General features: G+C 36.5%; 1 protein-coding gene across 2 annotated transcripts in view; it reads left to right on the plus strand.

Moving 5' to 3' along the window:
* The first annotated feature begins 1,634 nt into the window (after window positions 1-1,634).
* Window positions 1,635-14,054, plus strand: part of timeless (timeless circadian clock) — a 38,107-nt gene continuing 25,687 nt past the window's right edge. Inside the window, exons 1-8 of one of the 2 annotated variants that reach the window (XM_067388649.1) lie at window positions 1,635-1,826; window positions 5,980-6,036; window positions 7,898-8,031; window positions 8,180-8,333; window positions 8,454-8,568; window positions 9,666-9,728; window positions 9,812-9,913; window positions 13,541-13,696. In XM_067388649.1, the coding sequence (XP_067244750.1) occupies window positions 7,935-8,031; window positions 8,180-8,333; window positions 8,454-8,568; window positions 9,666-9,728; window positions 9,812-9,913; window positions 13,541-13,696 (687 nt within the window). In that variant the 5' untranslated portion in view covers window positions 1,635-1,826; window positions 5,980-6,036; window positions 7,898-7,934. Of the gene's footprint in view, window positions 1,827-5,979; window positions 6,037-6,139; window positions 6,267-7,897; window positions 8,032-8,179; window positions 8,334-8,453; window positions 8,569-9,665; window positions 9,729-9,811; window positions 9,914-13,540; window positions 13,697-14,054 lie in introns of those variants that run through there. The other variant, XM_067388650.1, reaches the window with a different exon arrangement.

Raw genomic sequence — 14,054 nt, forward strand, 5'->3', positions numbered from 1 at the left:
AATAATACAATTTCTGGTTACACAGAGGACTTTACCCGACAGTAAAAGCGGCATTACGTCACAAAAGTGTGGACCGTCAATAATAGTTGCCAAGTCCGCGGTTTTTCCACAGAATTGGGCTATTTTTACACACTGCCGTGGGTTGTTTTTTATGTCCATGGGTTGCAGCGACCCCAAATAACATGATATTTAGCCACTGGCTTTTACCTGGGGAGCCCTGCCAAAAATGCGGATTTTACCCTCCGGAATGTGATTTTTATTGTGGGACCCCCCATGAAATGCGATTGGGCTAGTTTTGAGTAGCAATTGGGTGGGTTTTGTGGTGAAAACCTGGAAACCCTGGTTTAGGGTGCCATTTGGGATTCAGCCATCGTCTTTGTACAAGCCTCGATATGTGTTTCACTGAAAGCTTCGAGGATTTCTTGGCACACGCCAAGGAAGCTTTGGAGCGTTATGAATCAATGTGGCGAATCCGCTGATTCGACACGCTGATTCATAAACCCTCTGAAGCAGTGTTTCGAAATCGACCATCCCTTTATAAGTCATAATTTTGTTTTTTTGGCAAACCAAAAATATTCTCGTCGCTTTATAATATTAATATTGAACCACTGTACTCGAATGAACTGATTTAAATATGTTTTTAGTATAAGGGATATTGAGAGAGGAAGTGTCATTGCTCCCTATGCAGGCCTCATCGGATTTCAACCAAAATATCTTTAATTGTGTTCTGAAGATGAACGAAGGTCTTACGGGTGTGGAACGGCATGAGGGTGAGTAATTAATGACAGAATTTTCATTTTTGGGTGAACTAACGCTTTAAGACACAGTAAAGGTTTAAAAAATCACAAGTGGGTTATAACTGGTGTGTTTTATGTCATAGATCAAAACGTGAAATTATTTAGAGGCTTTGTTAACCACAGACCTTATTTCAGGCGATTTATCAAAAAATCCATTCGACAAAACTCATAGACTTTAGGGCTAAAATGCTAACTCCAGGTTTCGCATACAAAAACACTTAATCTCTGAGGTATCTGCTTGTTTTACACTCTTTGATCACCAAGGTGGTATTGTGAGCAAATACAAATTAACCTTTTTGTGAACCATTTGGCTGAAAAGCTTCAATTCTTCATGAGGCTTCATCTCGTCACCAGTATTTTCAAGTCTTTGGTTAGGCTACTTTTGGTTACAGTGCCTATGGTGGTTATGGCCCTGCTTCAAACACATTCTTTGACTTTACATTCAGTGGGTAACTGTGGCCTGTCAGACACTTTCAATAAGCATAATGGCTTGATTCCATAAGCATAATGAGTTGATTGATTGTTTAATGATCTGCAACAAAATAGAGAGGGCTTTGGTGAAGTTTACTGCTGTTTTAAACTACCTATTTATGTCTAAAATCCCTCTTAAATTGTGGTATAGAGGGGAGAAATCTGCTGCTCTGAGGAGAAATGTGAGCACTGTGGAGATCTGGAGTCTGACCTAGCTTTTATCTCATTCATTTTATTATTATTATTATTATTAATAATATTAAAATATTAAAAGTGACATCTAATTTGTCTATGCTTGATGGAGATTAATAATGCAGTTATATTAGCCGTGGCTCCTTTAAGTATGGAGAGTCTGGCGTCATTTCCGCTCTGATGAGCGCGCCTTGGACCATGCGCGCGCTAGCTATTTTGTTTCGTTAAGTCAAAAGAGAATTTTGGGTGATTTCAGTTGATGAATTATGACTATTATTAAATTATTTTCTACGACCGGATAGATTAACAGTCTTTAGTGTGACAGATGCTTACATTGGCGATCGTACAGAGGTCTGATATGGTCTGGTATGTATGATTGTCTTGTGTTCGTTATGTTTTGACGTAATAGAGTATGTTGCAGCGCCTTTTTATATATTAATTTTATATATTACTATTACATATTGTGCATATATTGCACACATATAGGAACATATATAAATTTAACAAGCTTTTGATAGTATTTGCACAAGTTTGATACGAGTTGAACTTAAAGTCTGTAAGTTACGTTAGTAGAGCCGCCATATAGTATAATCTTAATGTGTTTAGTGCTTTATCGCGCTCTTTGTATACATGGTTTACGAGGACACAGTTGTGTATGTTATAATTACGATGTAAACATGCTTTATGAGGGAAAATCAGGTGTCACAGCAAATCAGACGACTTCATAAACATACTATACAATGGTTTATTGAAATTCTAAAGTGTCAGAAGTTTTCTATGAGGGTTACGGAAAGGGGTTAAGAAATAGAAATTAAAATACTAGTAATACCTCAGTGTTAAATATCTATAAGGCCTATAAATCCATGTAAAACAAGTGTGTGCACCTGTGTACAGGTTTGGCTATAATCGTGAGGGCCATAATGTCATCACTATTAAAAAAAAGTGTGCACAAATATAGATATACCTAGCTCATAATAGGCCATATAATGTTTATCATTACATCTAATGATGTACACATTTTTGTGGGATTGAAGATAAGTATCACTAGCCTCTTATAATGACAATGAAATGCCTCTGTTAAAGGTGCAATATGTAAGATTTTTGCAGTAAAATATCCAAAAACCACTAGGCCAGTGTTATATATTTTGTTCACTTGAGTACTTAAAATATCCCAAATGTTTTCAACTATTTGTAAATCATAAGAAAATTGCAATTTTAACCAAGGCTCCGGGACGTATGAGGAGTCGCCTGTCAATTGCGTCATACCCACGTTACCCTCGGTTTCCGTTTTTGTTTTATTTTGTAGAAACCATGGAAACACCAAAGACAATTTAATATTTGCATGTTTTAATAGACAAGGGAACAACTGTTTTGATATATTTATATACGGAAAATGAACTGTTGTTATATAGCTCAACATGTTTAGTCTTATTGTTTAAATCAATTTTCTTTCCTTTTTTTTTTTTTTTTTTGCTAGTACCATGCTTTACCATGCACTTTTTTTATTAAATAGCTAACAGCATAATCAGATGCAGCTTTATTTTTATTAACAGTAATACGTAATTTTCTCCATAATACAATACATTTTAAAAAGCGGAAGCAGCGCCGGCGACTGTGTCATAATAACAGTTCCGCGGCTTGTGAGGCGTGTGTTGCGCAATCGCTCCAGCGCCCTCGTTCAGCTCCCAAAACACTCAGCCCTGCTCTGCTTCATACTACAGTAACGTTTATAATCTCATCCATGATCATGAATTCTTCCCGACTCCAATCCCTATTCTTTTCCACCGTCCGTTGAGATGGAAATCACATGTCCCAAGATTCCGCTCTAAAACTTGGCGTCATCAAGCTACACTTTTGTTTTGAATAGGCCTCTAGCGACCTCTAGCGGACAAAATTATTACATACTGTAACTTTTAATGAAGCTTCTAAGTAGGTAGCTTCTAAAAAGTTCCGATTACGATATTAGTATCGGAAATACCACCGATACCAGAAAAAATTCTAGCATTAGTATCGGCGAGTAATTAAACTCATGTACTGATCTGATACCATTTTCTTAAAATCTTGTTGTGCCCGCTATCTTTGCTTAACGCAGCAAATCGGACATCAATTCTTCTTCACGGCTCAGAATGCAAACACAGGAAGTTGTGCTGTGTTGCCATAAGCAACCACTGTTTAGAGCAGCGAAGAAGTGAAAAACAGTGTTATTTATTAGAAATAAAACTAAATAAGATGCTAAACGAATTAATTTAAAGTGAATCTGAAGCCTACCTTTCTCATTCGGCACTGTTTCCATTTTCGAGACGAATGCTAAACTATTAGGCTATTTATTATGTAAGCTTTGTACTTCACTCGCATTATCGACAACATCCTTCACATAACAGCATAGTCAGGCGGTGGTCACAGGACGGCAGATTGTATTACAGAATTGAATTGAGCAGTATAAAGTTTTATATGTTTGGTTGATTGTATTTTATTTTAATATTTAACAGCTGCAAGTAAGCAATGCAAGAATTTGTGTGCACGCGCATGAGGCGCTGGCGCGACCACTGGAACATTTTTTTCCTAAACTGTACTCTGTAATTTATGGTTTATGGTTATAATTTAAAAGCCAGACATAATTCGTGCATTTACAAAAGACATTTAAATAACGAAAACAAGCAGAATGTCTGTTTACTTTCCTAGATCGTTGGAGTGCGCCACAATGAACCACATTCGATTTGTTAATATGTAGACCTAATTATATGGTGAAATATATCATCGGTAAAACGAATGCCAGGGCATTGCCATTGTAACTTACCTAACCTATGATGACTTGACAGCTGAGCCTGAGCGCGTCAGCGTGGGCATCTCACTTTTGAGCGTAAGAGCGGGCATTTCACTCACGTTGGATGCGTCAGCGTCACATTTGCATAGGATGTACTATTTGAATTTGTGATTGGTTGACTGCCAAAGCAAAATATTAAATAGAACGAAAAAATAATGTTATTAACCGTTAATGGCCATTTCAAATGAGGGTTTCTGTTCAAAACGATTAAATCTGATTTCAGTAAGTGCTTAATAGAGCAGCAGTCGCAGACATGTTTGTTAAATGGGATGAATTTATACAATGGTCCCAAAAAGTATTTAGTCATTAAGGACCTTTTTTTTTTTTTGTCCACTCCAAAAATAGTTGGAATTGGTGTGCTTGACATCACCCTTAGTTTTCTGAAGAGCATTTTCGAAGTCTAAAGGCAGGAACACACCAAGCCGTCAGCGACGAACTAGTGTCGGCGAAAGCAGACTGCGGGGTTGGCTCACGTCGGCAGCGTCTGTGTCCAAAGTTGCCCTGACACACCAAACTTATGCTCAACAGCCGATGGACAAGTAGCATGTCCATTCTGTTCCTGCGTAAGATGAAATGCCTTTCCGTACCAGCTGGTGGCAGTAGCTGAACAGCCAATCAGAATGATCAGATGGCCTGACGAGCTCCAACACCAATTCAACGTGTCGAATCAGCCGAAAAAAGGCGACAAGGACCAACTTTAGCCGACAATTTGGAACACACTTAAAGTGGGGCATCGCCATCTTGGCAGTGCGTTTGTTGTAAAACTGTATACAATCATTGGACTCTCACAAACAAATGAGCTTGTGTCTAAAGTATAATTTCAAAATTTTCAAAATGGTGCAGCAGTTTTAGGTAGAACATCCAAGCAGTGCTGTCGGATTTTGTGGTGTCTTGAGAGGCATATTCTCCAGCCATTGTCATTGTATTAAATGATCTGGCGGACAAAACTTTTAGCCAATGCCAAGACCATCCAACAACATGTGTTCTGTTTATTTTCCGCATGTGTGCACATGTACACAGAGATAACGTTACATCTGTCACTCAACTGGCTACGCACTTAATTATGCAAAACTTTAAGGCTTAATATAATTTGAACGGATGAGTTCAAATGAAGCCTGTCCCTAGCGGCCAGTTGATGAATTGCGGTTTAAGTCTCTTCCGTATTGGCTTCAAGAAAAAAAGGGGAGGTTACAGCTTTGTTGAAACTTGCGGTTATGGTAAGAGGCAGAACATTTCCCAAATGCTCTCGGTTGACCAATCACAACATACTGCTCCAGCCGACCAATCAGAGCACATTGCATTTTTTAGGAGGATGGTCTTCATAGAGACAGGAACTAAACATTCGCATTTTCCATAAGCATCGTAAGTGAAGCTGCAAGTTTAACTGCTTTAAAAATGGCAATGTTAGAAAAATAGAAAATAATTGCACACTTTAGAATGTTCGTCAACCAATCAGAATTGGAATCAATGCAGCCACATGATGTAGACATTAATAATCACTGTATGTTTAAGTTCTGTTTGTCGGTTACTCAGTACTTCATGAATGACATATATACTTGTTGTTTAGGTTAAGCCAACTGATAATCATTGATATGCTTCATGTTGCAGTGCTTAAACATCTCCACTGTCCATTATGCCTTTGACTGATGGACAGTTGTCTGCAATCTTTAATTTTATATAACTTGTGTTTTGCAGGTTTTAAGCAGCTGAAGAACTGGTGTCAGTAGACCCAGCTCTGCTGTTAAAAATCAGGTAAGACCTGCACAAAATTATCATGAGCCATTCAGAAGGTCGAGTAAGTTGTTCATATGACCATCATGCAGGATGTTAATTTTGTTATGCTTTCTGTTTTCTTGACTTTTGTATTTGGCAGATATGTCTTGCAGGTGCAGACACATCTGTCAGACGTAGAGAACATATTCACATTTGACTTCACCTTCTCGTCTAAGTTACTAGACTGTGACTTAAGCAGAGTGCTCACTGTACGATTTATAATAGTCCTTTATGATTGTTTGTCAGACTGTACAAATATGATCACCACTGTAAGCCATGTCACACTGTGGGATCTCAGTTGTTGTCATTAATGTCTGACTGTACGACAGTCAAGACACATTAAAAACGGACGTGAGTTTTTCATCAAGCCATGATGACTCATTTGGTGATGGTGAGCTGCATGACATGTGGGATTGAAATGGTCACTGCAGGACTGCACCTCAATACTTCTGACACTGGCAGAATTTCATTACAGGTTATATTTGTCGGTAATGGTTATTAATTGTCTGTCGGTGAACATGTCAAACTAGTGATCAAAAACTACAGATTTGTGAAATTTGTCTCAGATTGCCAAATCGCAGCCAGAATTGGACAGTGTGCTCATAGCTTTAAAGGATTAGTTCATTTCAGAATTCAAATGTCTTGATAATTTATGTCCTGATAATTTAAAATGTCCTGATGTTTGTATGACTTTCTTCAGTTGAAAAGAAATTAAGGTTTTTGATGTAAACATTCCAGGTTTTTTCTTCATATAGTAGACTTCAACGGGTTGAAGGTCCAAATGTCAGTTTCAGTGCAGCTTCAAAGAGCTCTACATGATCCCAGACGAGGAATAAGAGTCTTATCTAGAGAAACGATAACAATAATTTTTAACCATAAATGCTCGTCTTGCACTAGTCTGCAATGTGCCACACATTACGTAATCACAAGAGAGGTCACAAGGAAAAAAGTTTTTTTGTTTTTTTTTGCACACACAAAGTATTCTCATCGCTTCCTAACATTAAGCTTGAACCACTGTCCAGGATAAACATTTGTTTCATTTTGCTGACATTATCACTCTATAAATTTGAAAATACTGTCAACAGCAAGGATCTTATTTTTTTTTTAGGAATAAATTTAAAAATAAAATTAGTTCACTTAAACATGAACCAACATTGGAAATTATTATTTTTTTTAATTAATTTTGGAAAACAGCCTTTTAAATGTTTTGTATATGTATTGTATTTGAAATCTATATGCACAAATATACACTTAAAAAGCATTTTGGATGTTTTCTTTCCACTAGTTTGAAACAACACTTTATGTAAAGACAAATAGCCCAAAATCTCAGTTCACTGATGCATGAAAACAGTGTTTTTTTCCCTCCTTAATAAATCAAACGTCATATTTATTTTCCTGATATTATTCTGTTGGGAAAAAAAAAAAAAACAAAAAAAAAAAAACATTTTTGCATTTCATGACCTACTTCTGATAAATTAACTTCTAATTAAATTAAAAGCATTTTATAAGCTTTTTGTATCAATACAAGTTTTATATTAATTTATTTTTTAGTTGTTTAATACATTTTGAAAATGTCCAGTTAAACAATTTAGTATTTTCTTTTTTTGGCTGATTAATTAAAATATAATCAAAACAAAAGTAGTTATTTGTGAACTAGAAAAAGTAGAATTTGGCTGGGCCTAATAGGGTCCTTTTCTCTTATATAATAATGAGCCTGATTAGTACAATAACTGACTTTCTTTCTAGAATAGTGTGTTGGAGCTGTCAAATCAGAAATGGTTCATTTCCACTGTGCTGTATCTTTCCTGTCATGACATTTATTTATTTATTTATTTTTCAGATTTGGGCCCAGTTATTCTCTCAGATAGGACTGCTGTATGGACTTATACATGATGAACTGTGAGTTATTGGCCACGTGCAGTGCACTGGGTTTTCTGGAGGGAGATATTTACCACAAAGAACCAGACTGCCTTGGTAATGCATTAACCTTTAAACCAAACTTCTTTACAGCAGGAATTTCAGGAAAATGTTTAATGTTGTCTTCTGTGTTAAATGTATTTTAGTGTGATAAATAAAAATAATCTTGTGACACTCAAGGTTGTGATTTATTTGTTCATTATAGAGAGTGTGAAAGATTTGATTCGTTATCTGAGACATGAGGATGACACAAGAGACATCAGACAGCAGCTGGGAGCTGGACAGATCCTGCAGAATGACCTGTTACCCATCATCACCCAGCACACACAGGACAAACCGCTCTTTGATGCCTGTATTAGGTGTTAAGCTTATTTTTTTATTTCTTGATGAAATCGATAAAATGGCTGCAATGACGTCAAATTATCTAATGACAAAAATCATGTAAAATAAGAGACATGTCTGATTCAAATCATTCTCAGGCTAATGGTGAACCTGACCCAGCCAGCGCTGCTCTGCTTTGGAAAAGTTCCTGATGATCCGGCCTTCCGACATCACTTCCTGCAAGTGACGTCATACCTTCAGGCCTATAAAGAGGTATAACCCAACAAAGCCTGAAGGCTTGACACTTTTTAGATATTTGTGGTTCTGATCTTTTGGCTCTACCACATAAAATGATTATTTTCTTGATTTTTGACATTTAAACTACTTCCAATGTGCTTTTCTTTAAGACTCATAATTAGCTGCTACATTACTATCTTAAACTGGTAACGAGTACAGCAATATTTAAAGCAGTAATAATCATATGCAATAAGGCAAGAGAAACCTAAAAGCAGGTAACCTTCACAATTCTCAATATCAATTTTAGAATCATAGCAAAAAGTAAAAAGTTCTCAAGCTGACAAGCTGATCTCTAAAGACAAGCAAACAGTAATATAGGAATAAAATCAAACTACAAACAATAGATTAGGTAAATATAGTACAGGGATGGACAACTCCGGTTCTGGAGGGCTAGTGTCCTGCAGAGTTTAACTCCATCCCTGATAAAAAACTCACTTGCCTATAACTTTCTACTAATCCTAAAGACCTTGGATTAGCTGGTTCAGGTGTGTTTGATTAGGGTTGGAGCTAAACTCTGCTGGACACTGGCCCTCCAGGACCGGAGTTGTCCATCCCTGATATAGTATAACTAATACAGCTAGAAAGTGCTGGTGTCACCACCTGGTGGCTTTAGGAACACAATGAACTGTGGGCACATGCATTCACATGGGTAAATATAAGCGAATTAAATCAAAATCTATTGTGTTTGTCACCCTTCTTGCTGCCAGCTGGTGGCGCTATGACTGTAACTCTCAATAGCCACATTCATGTGATCAGCACCCATGAATTACTGTGTCCCAAATCGTAGTATGTTGAAATGAGTATCCCAAAGATACCTGGATAGTTTACTATTTTCCGGTGGAAATTTGAAGTGCAGATCCGTGCACACTCTAACAGCTTGTTTTTCGCACCTTATCGTACTTAAATTCTAACTTGCAAGGTAATTGACAAACTCTCGTGACAAAGAAGCTCTGTGGCATTTTCGTCAGTGGTCCCGAGCACCTTTCACCTTGGCCCTGGGCCATCATGCAGTCCTCATTGTCGAACCCTGAATATTGATAAATGTTATTAAAATAATCTTCTGTGTTTTAAAGGCATTTGCAGATGAGAAGATCTTTACTGTGCTGAGTGAAACGCTCTACAACCTTCTGCAACTGGTGAGGGTCAAATCTATATTCATATGTGAGTTGGTGTAATTGATTGGAAATATTATTCATGATTCCTGATGTTTTTCTCTGAGGACTGGGAGCAAAGGGCTGAAGAAGATAATTTACTGATTGAGAGGATTTTGCTGCTGGTCAGAAATGTGTTGCACGTCCCTGCAGACCCATATGAGGAAAAGGTGAGACTTTGTAGACTTAAAGGATTTGTTCACCCCAAAATGAAAATTCTGTCATTAATTACTCACCCTCATATCGTTCCAAACCCATAAGACCTTCGTCAACATAAATGAAGATCTTTTTGATGACAGAATGCTGTCAGATTTCCTTCCATAGACTGCCTTTGCAACAAACTTTGATGCTTTCAAAAAGACCGGAAGAGGTTTGTTCTTGTGCATCATTCAGGTTCGGTTTAGCTGTTTATGTTTGCTGATCAATGTTTACTTGTGAGTAAAAGCCTAAATTAAATCTGTTCATCATAACAAGCAATTTGATTCTCTTCAGAAAATTTGGACTAAACCACTCAATTCATATTGATGAGTTTTCCGATCTCTTCATGATGTTTTTGAAATGTCAAAGTGGTTGTTACAAAGGCAGTCAAAAATATCTTAATTTGTCTTCTGAAGAAGAACGAAAGTCTTGCGTGTGTGGAGGGACATGAGGATGAGTAATTAATGACAGAATTTTAATTTTGCGGGTGAACTAACCCTTTAAACCTGCTCACAGAAATGTACTATATCATATGCCACACATATTCTTTGTTCATTGACCTAGTAATCAAAATAAAAAAATTATTTCGTATGATTAAACAGGAGATGATTGATTGGCGTGGCAGTCAGTTAATAGACTTAAAGGGATCATAAAATAAAAAATCAAAATTCATGCTGACCATCTTCCCAAATTTGTAATGAGATTGTTTCTAAATCTGTTAACACTCAGGTCGCCTGGTCGCGACCTTGCATTTTTCTTATCAGTATGAAAGATACTCTGTCAGAAATATTCGAATACAATGAAGAGTTATACACCATTTTAATCTGTGAAATATCTTTTTATTTGTGTAAACTCAGAGTAAAAACAAAATGTTGTGCAAAATAAAGAACTAACATGATGCATGATCTTTCGTCTACCTCTGAACGAAGTCCAATCTGATAGTTCTCAGAAAATGAACTGAAATGTACTGAATACTAATCACAAAATCATGTTTTTTTTTGTTTTTTTTGTCAATTATATTTACGTTAATACAGCTGATATGCTCCTGTTTTTTCACAAAGCCCACCTGACTGAAAGGGGTCATTATGCGGGTCATTATGCAAGTCATTATGTGGGTCTTTGTCTTCTCAGATATGAATCACAGCGTTATTCATGATGATTCACACCTCCACGCATACAAATCAATATATTGTTTTATATGAATGAGTAGGCAGGATAATTTTTTACATTTTGAAGCAAAAACTCTAGTCTACAACCTCCAATATCCAGAAGTCTTGTGAACACAGATATAATATTAGTTTTGTGGTCTTATTTCAGTGACTTAAGGTTTTTTTTTGTTTGTTTGTTTTTTTGTTTTTTTGTTTTTTCAATAACCACGCATAAATGTTATTCCTTCAAAAATACAAACATGTACGTACATGTTGCTCACATATTATGGTAGCCAAGTTTGTGCTGAATACAGTGTAATGACACTTTTTCCATTAATATGTTTATGAACAACTGAAAAAAGCACAAATGTCAAAACTTCTCCAAGGCCCCAAAAATCCTCAGACCCCAGAGGGTTAATAACACAGGGTTCTAGACTGTGCCTAAAACAACCAGAATATCTTTCCTGAGCAACCACTGGCGACAACATAAATTTACATGTAATGTTTTTTTTTGTTGTTGTTTTTTTTGTTTTTTTACCTGTTTATTCTGTGATGAATTGACTGTCACATCTTTTGTGTTGACGTAATAAAATTAGACGATGCGCATCAAAGTTTTAGAGGGAAAAAAACCTGTTTCACTCACTGAGTTTGAGTGGCAAAATATGTATAGGGAAAGTGAGGAACAGCTTTGTCAAAATGAGAAATATCAGGTTTTTTTTCCAAACAGACCTTGGGTGCTTCTCAATTCTTATTTGTGCATCCTCATTTCCTTTCCTTGCTTCCTTTCCTCGCATCTTAGCTCCACCCCTCCAGGATGCCAGGGGAGGACGCAAGGAAAAGACGAGAGGAAGGAGGAATTGAATCAAGTGAAATGATAAATCCTCGCTCCCTTTAGCGTCACTTCAAAGTGTCTTTAGCTGAGAAGCACCCCTTATCTCTCTCACAACACTGATTGCACACCTGCTAATAAAGCAGGCTCCAGTTTTGCCAGCATGAGAGAGATAAGAAAAATGACAGACCAATGACTGAACACCCAAGTAAAAGTGCAGAAAGGCAGCAATGATTTTGTGTGCACAGCGCGGATATACATCAGGTAAATGTCAGCAGCGTGGATGGTAACTATAGCTATGTTTCCATCCAAAGTTGCATATTTAACTTGTGTGCAAATATCGAATATTGCATAAAATATTTGCGAATAAAGCAGTGTTTCGATCCAGCGAGTCAAAGACAGCGAAAACGTCTTTTCCTAATACACTGGCACTAAATATCACTGAGAAAAATGGAAGTTTCTGCAGTAGAAGCCACTGTATATAATCATTTTCAAATATAATAAATTGTTTGTGCTTCAGAACGCACAGATAAAATGCAATAAATGCTGTCATGTTATCTTGCATTCAGATGCCTGCATGGTGTTTGTGAACACAATTGTGTGAGGCGCTTCTGGGAGGGAATTATACCAAACCACTTAAACTATAGACTTGGATCAGGCATTACAGAGTGACCAAAACAGTATTTATGATGCTGTGCAGCGAGATGCTGTGTGCTTGCTCCAGTTATGCTGTCACATTGCAAAGTCACATGTCTTTTTTTATGTGCATCAAGGAATTTATTCAGTAAAAGTTTTCGTCTCGCATTAAAATCTTATCCTACTCATTTGAGCGCATACCTTTTTAAGCGCATTTTTAGAATTTATGCACATCCACATCCATCCAGCTTTTTTTCCCCCCAAAATGCACATAAAAATTGGTAGATGGAAACATAGCTAATATCTTGAGCAGTACTTGTTTTTAATCGATACTGATATGGATTCTTATTCTCAAGATCGTTTAGTCTGTGCTGTTTGCGTGAACTTCCCGTTATTTGTAGCGCACCTACAAATAAACACATGACAGTATGGCTGAAAGTTGGCAGTATGGCATCTATTTTATTTATTATTGGAGCCAATGGCTCCTTAATAAATTAATTTATTTATTTTTTGTCCAGAGCCCTGCAACAAAAAAGAAGCTTTAATCATTCTTTTAAACATTATCCCTAATGTTTAAAGCTCTATGGTTTAATGCAAAAATAATAATAATAATAATAATAATAATAATAAGACAGCCATGAATTTTAGCCATTGTAATTTTACTGTTGTTCTATTATTATTATTATTATTATTATTATTATTATTATTATTATTATTATTATTATTATTATTATTATTATTATTATTATTATTATTATTATTATTAGGGGACCCTAACCCTTGTTACTGGCCATGCCCTCTGAGCCCCCATTTTTCTCTCAACATATTTTCCTAAGGTTGGCAGGTCTGTTAATGCCATTTTTGCTGCTGAAGTTAAACTCAGAGATGCTATTAAAACAGCATTCAGTTCGAAACAACACACAGTTTGCCTATGGGAATGTTGTTGATTTTTTTGTATTAGATGTTTTGCGTGTGTTTATGTGCAGAATGTGGATGATGATGCCAGTATTCACGATAAACTGCTGTGGGCCGTTCACATGAGTGGACTGGATGATCTGCTGAAGTTTCTTGCGTGTGCTCAGAGTGAACAGCAATGGAGCTTCCACATCCTGGAAATCATCTCCCTCATGTTCAGAGATCAGGTGACATGATGTATAAAAAACATGATTATTTTGTGTATAAAGGTTCTTTAAAGTAATAGTTCACCCAACAATTAAAATTCTATCAGATTGGCCTCGTGCTAGATTTCTTCTGCTGTGTTGGTCCATGCAATGCAAGTGAAAGCTTTAATGGTTTCTGAAGCAATTTAATTGTAATTCTTTTTTCTGTGTTTTGCCATTTCAGTCTTTAGGCACAATTTAAAATGACAACTTCTAGAGCTCTTGATATGCAGAGCTCTAGATGGTTTTAATTTATGGTTTGTTTTATTTTTATTTTATGGACCTACAGAGCTGAAATATTTTGCTTGTGGAAGTCTGTCAGTAATGCTTGGCATGAGAG

The sequence above is a fragment of the Chanodichthys erythropterus genome, chromosome 6 (genome assembly GCF_024489055.1).
Source record: "Chanodichthys erythropterus isolate Z2021 chromosome 6, ASM2448905v1, whole genome shotgun sequence".
Taxonomy (NCBI): domain Eukaryota; kingdom Metazoa; phylum Chordata; class Actinopteri; order Cypriniformes; family Xenocyprididae; genus Chanodichthys; species Chanodichthys erythropterus.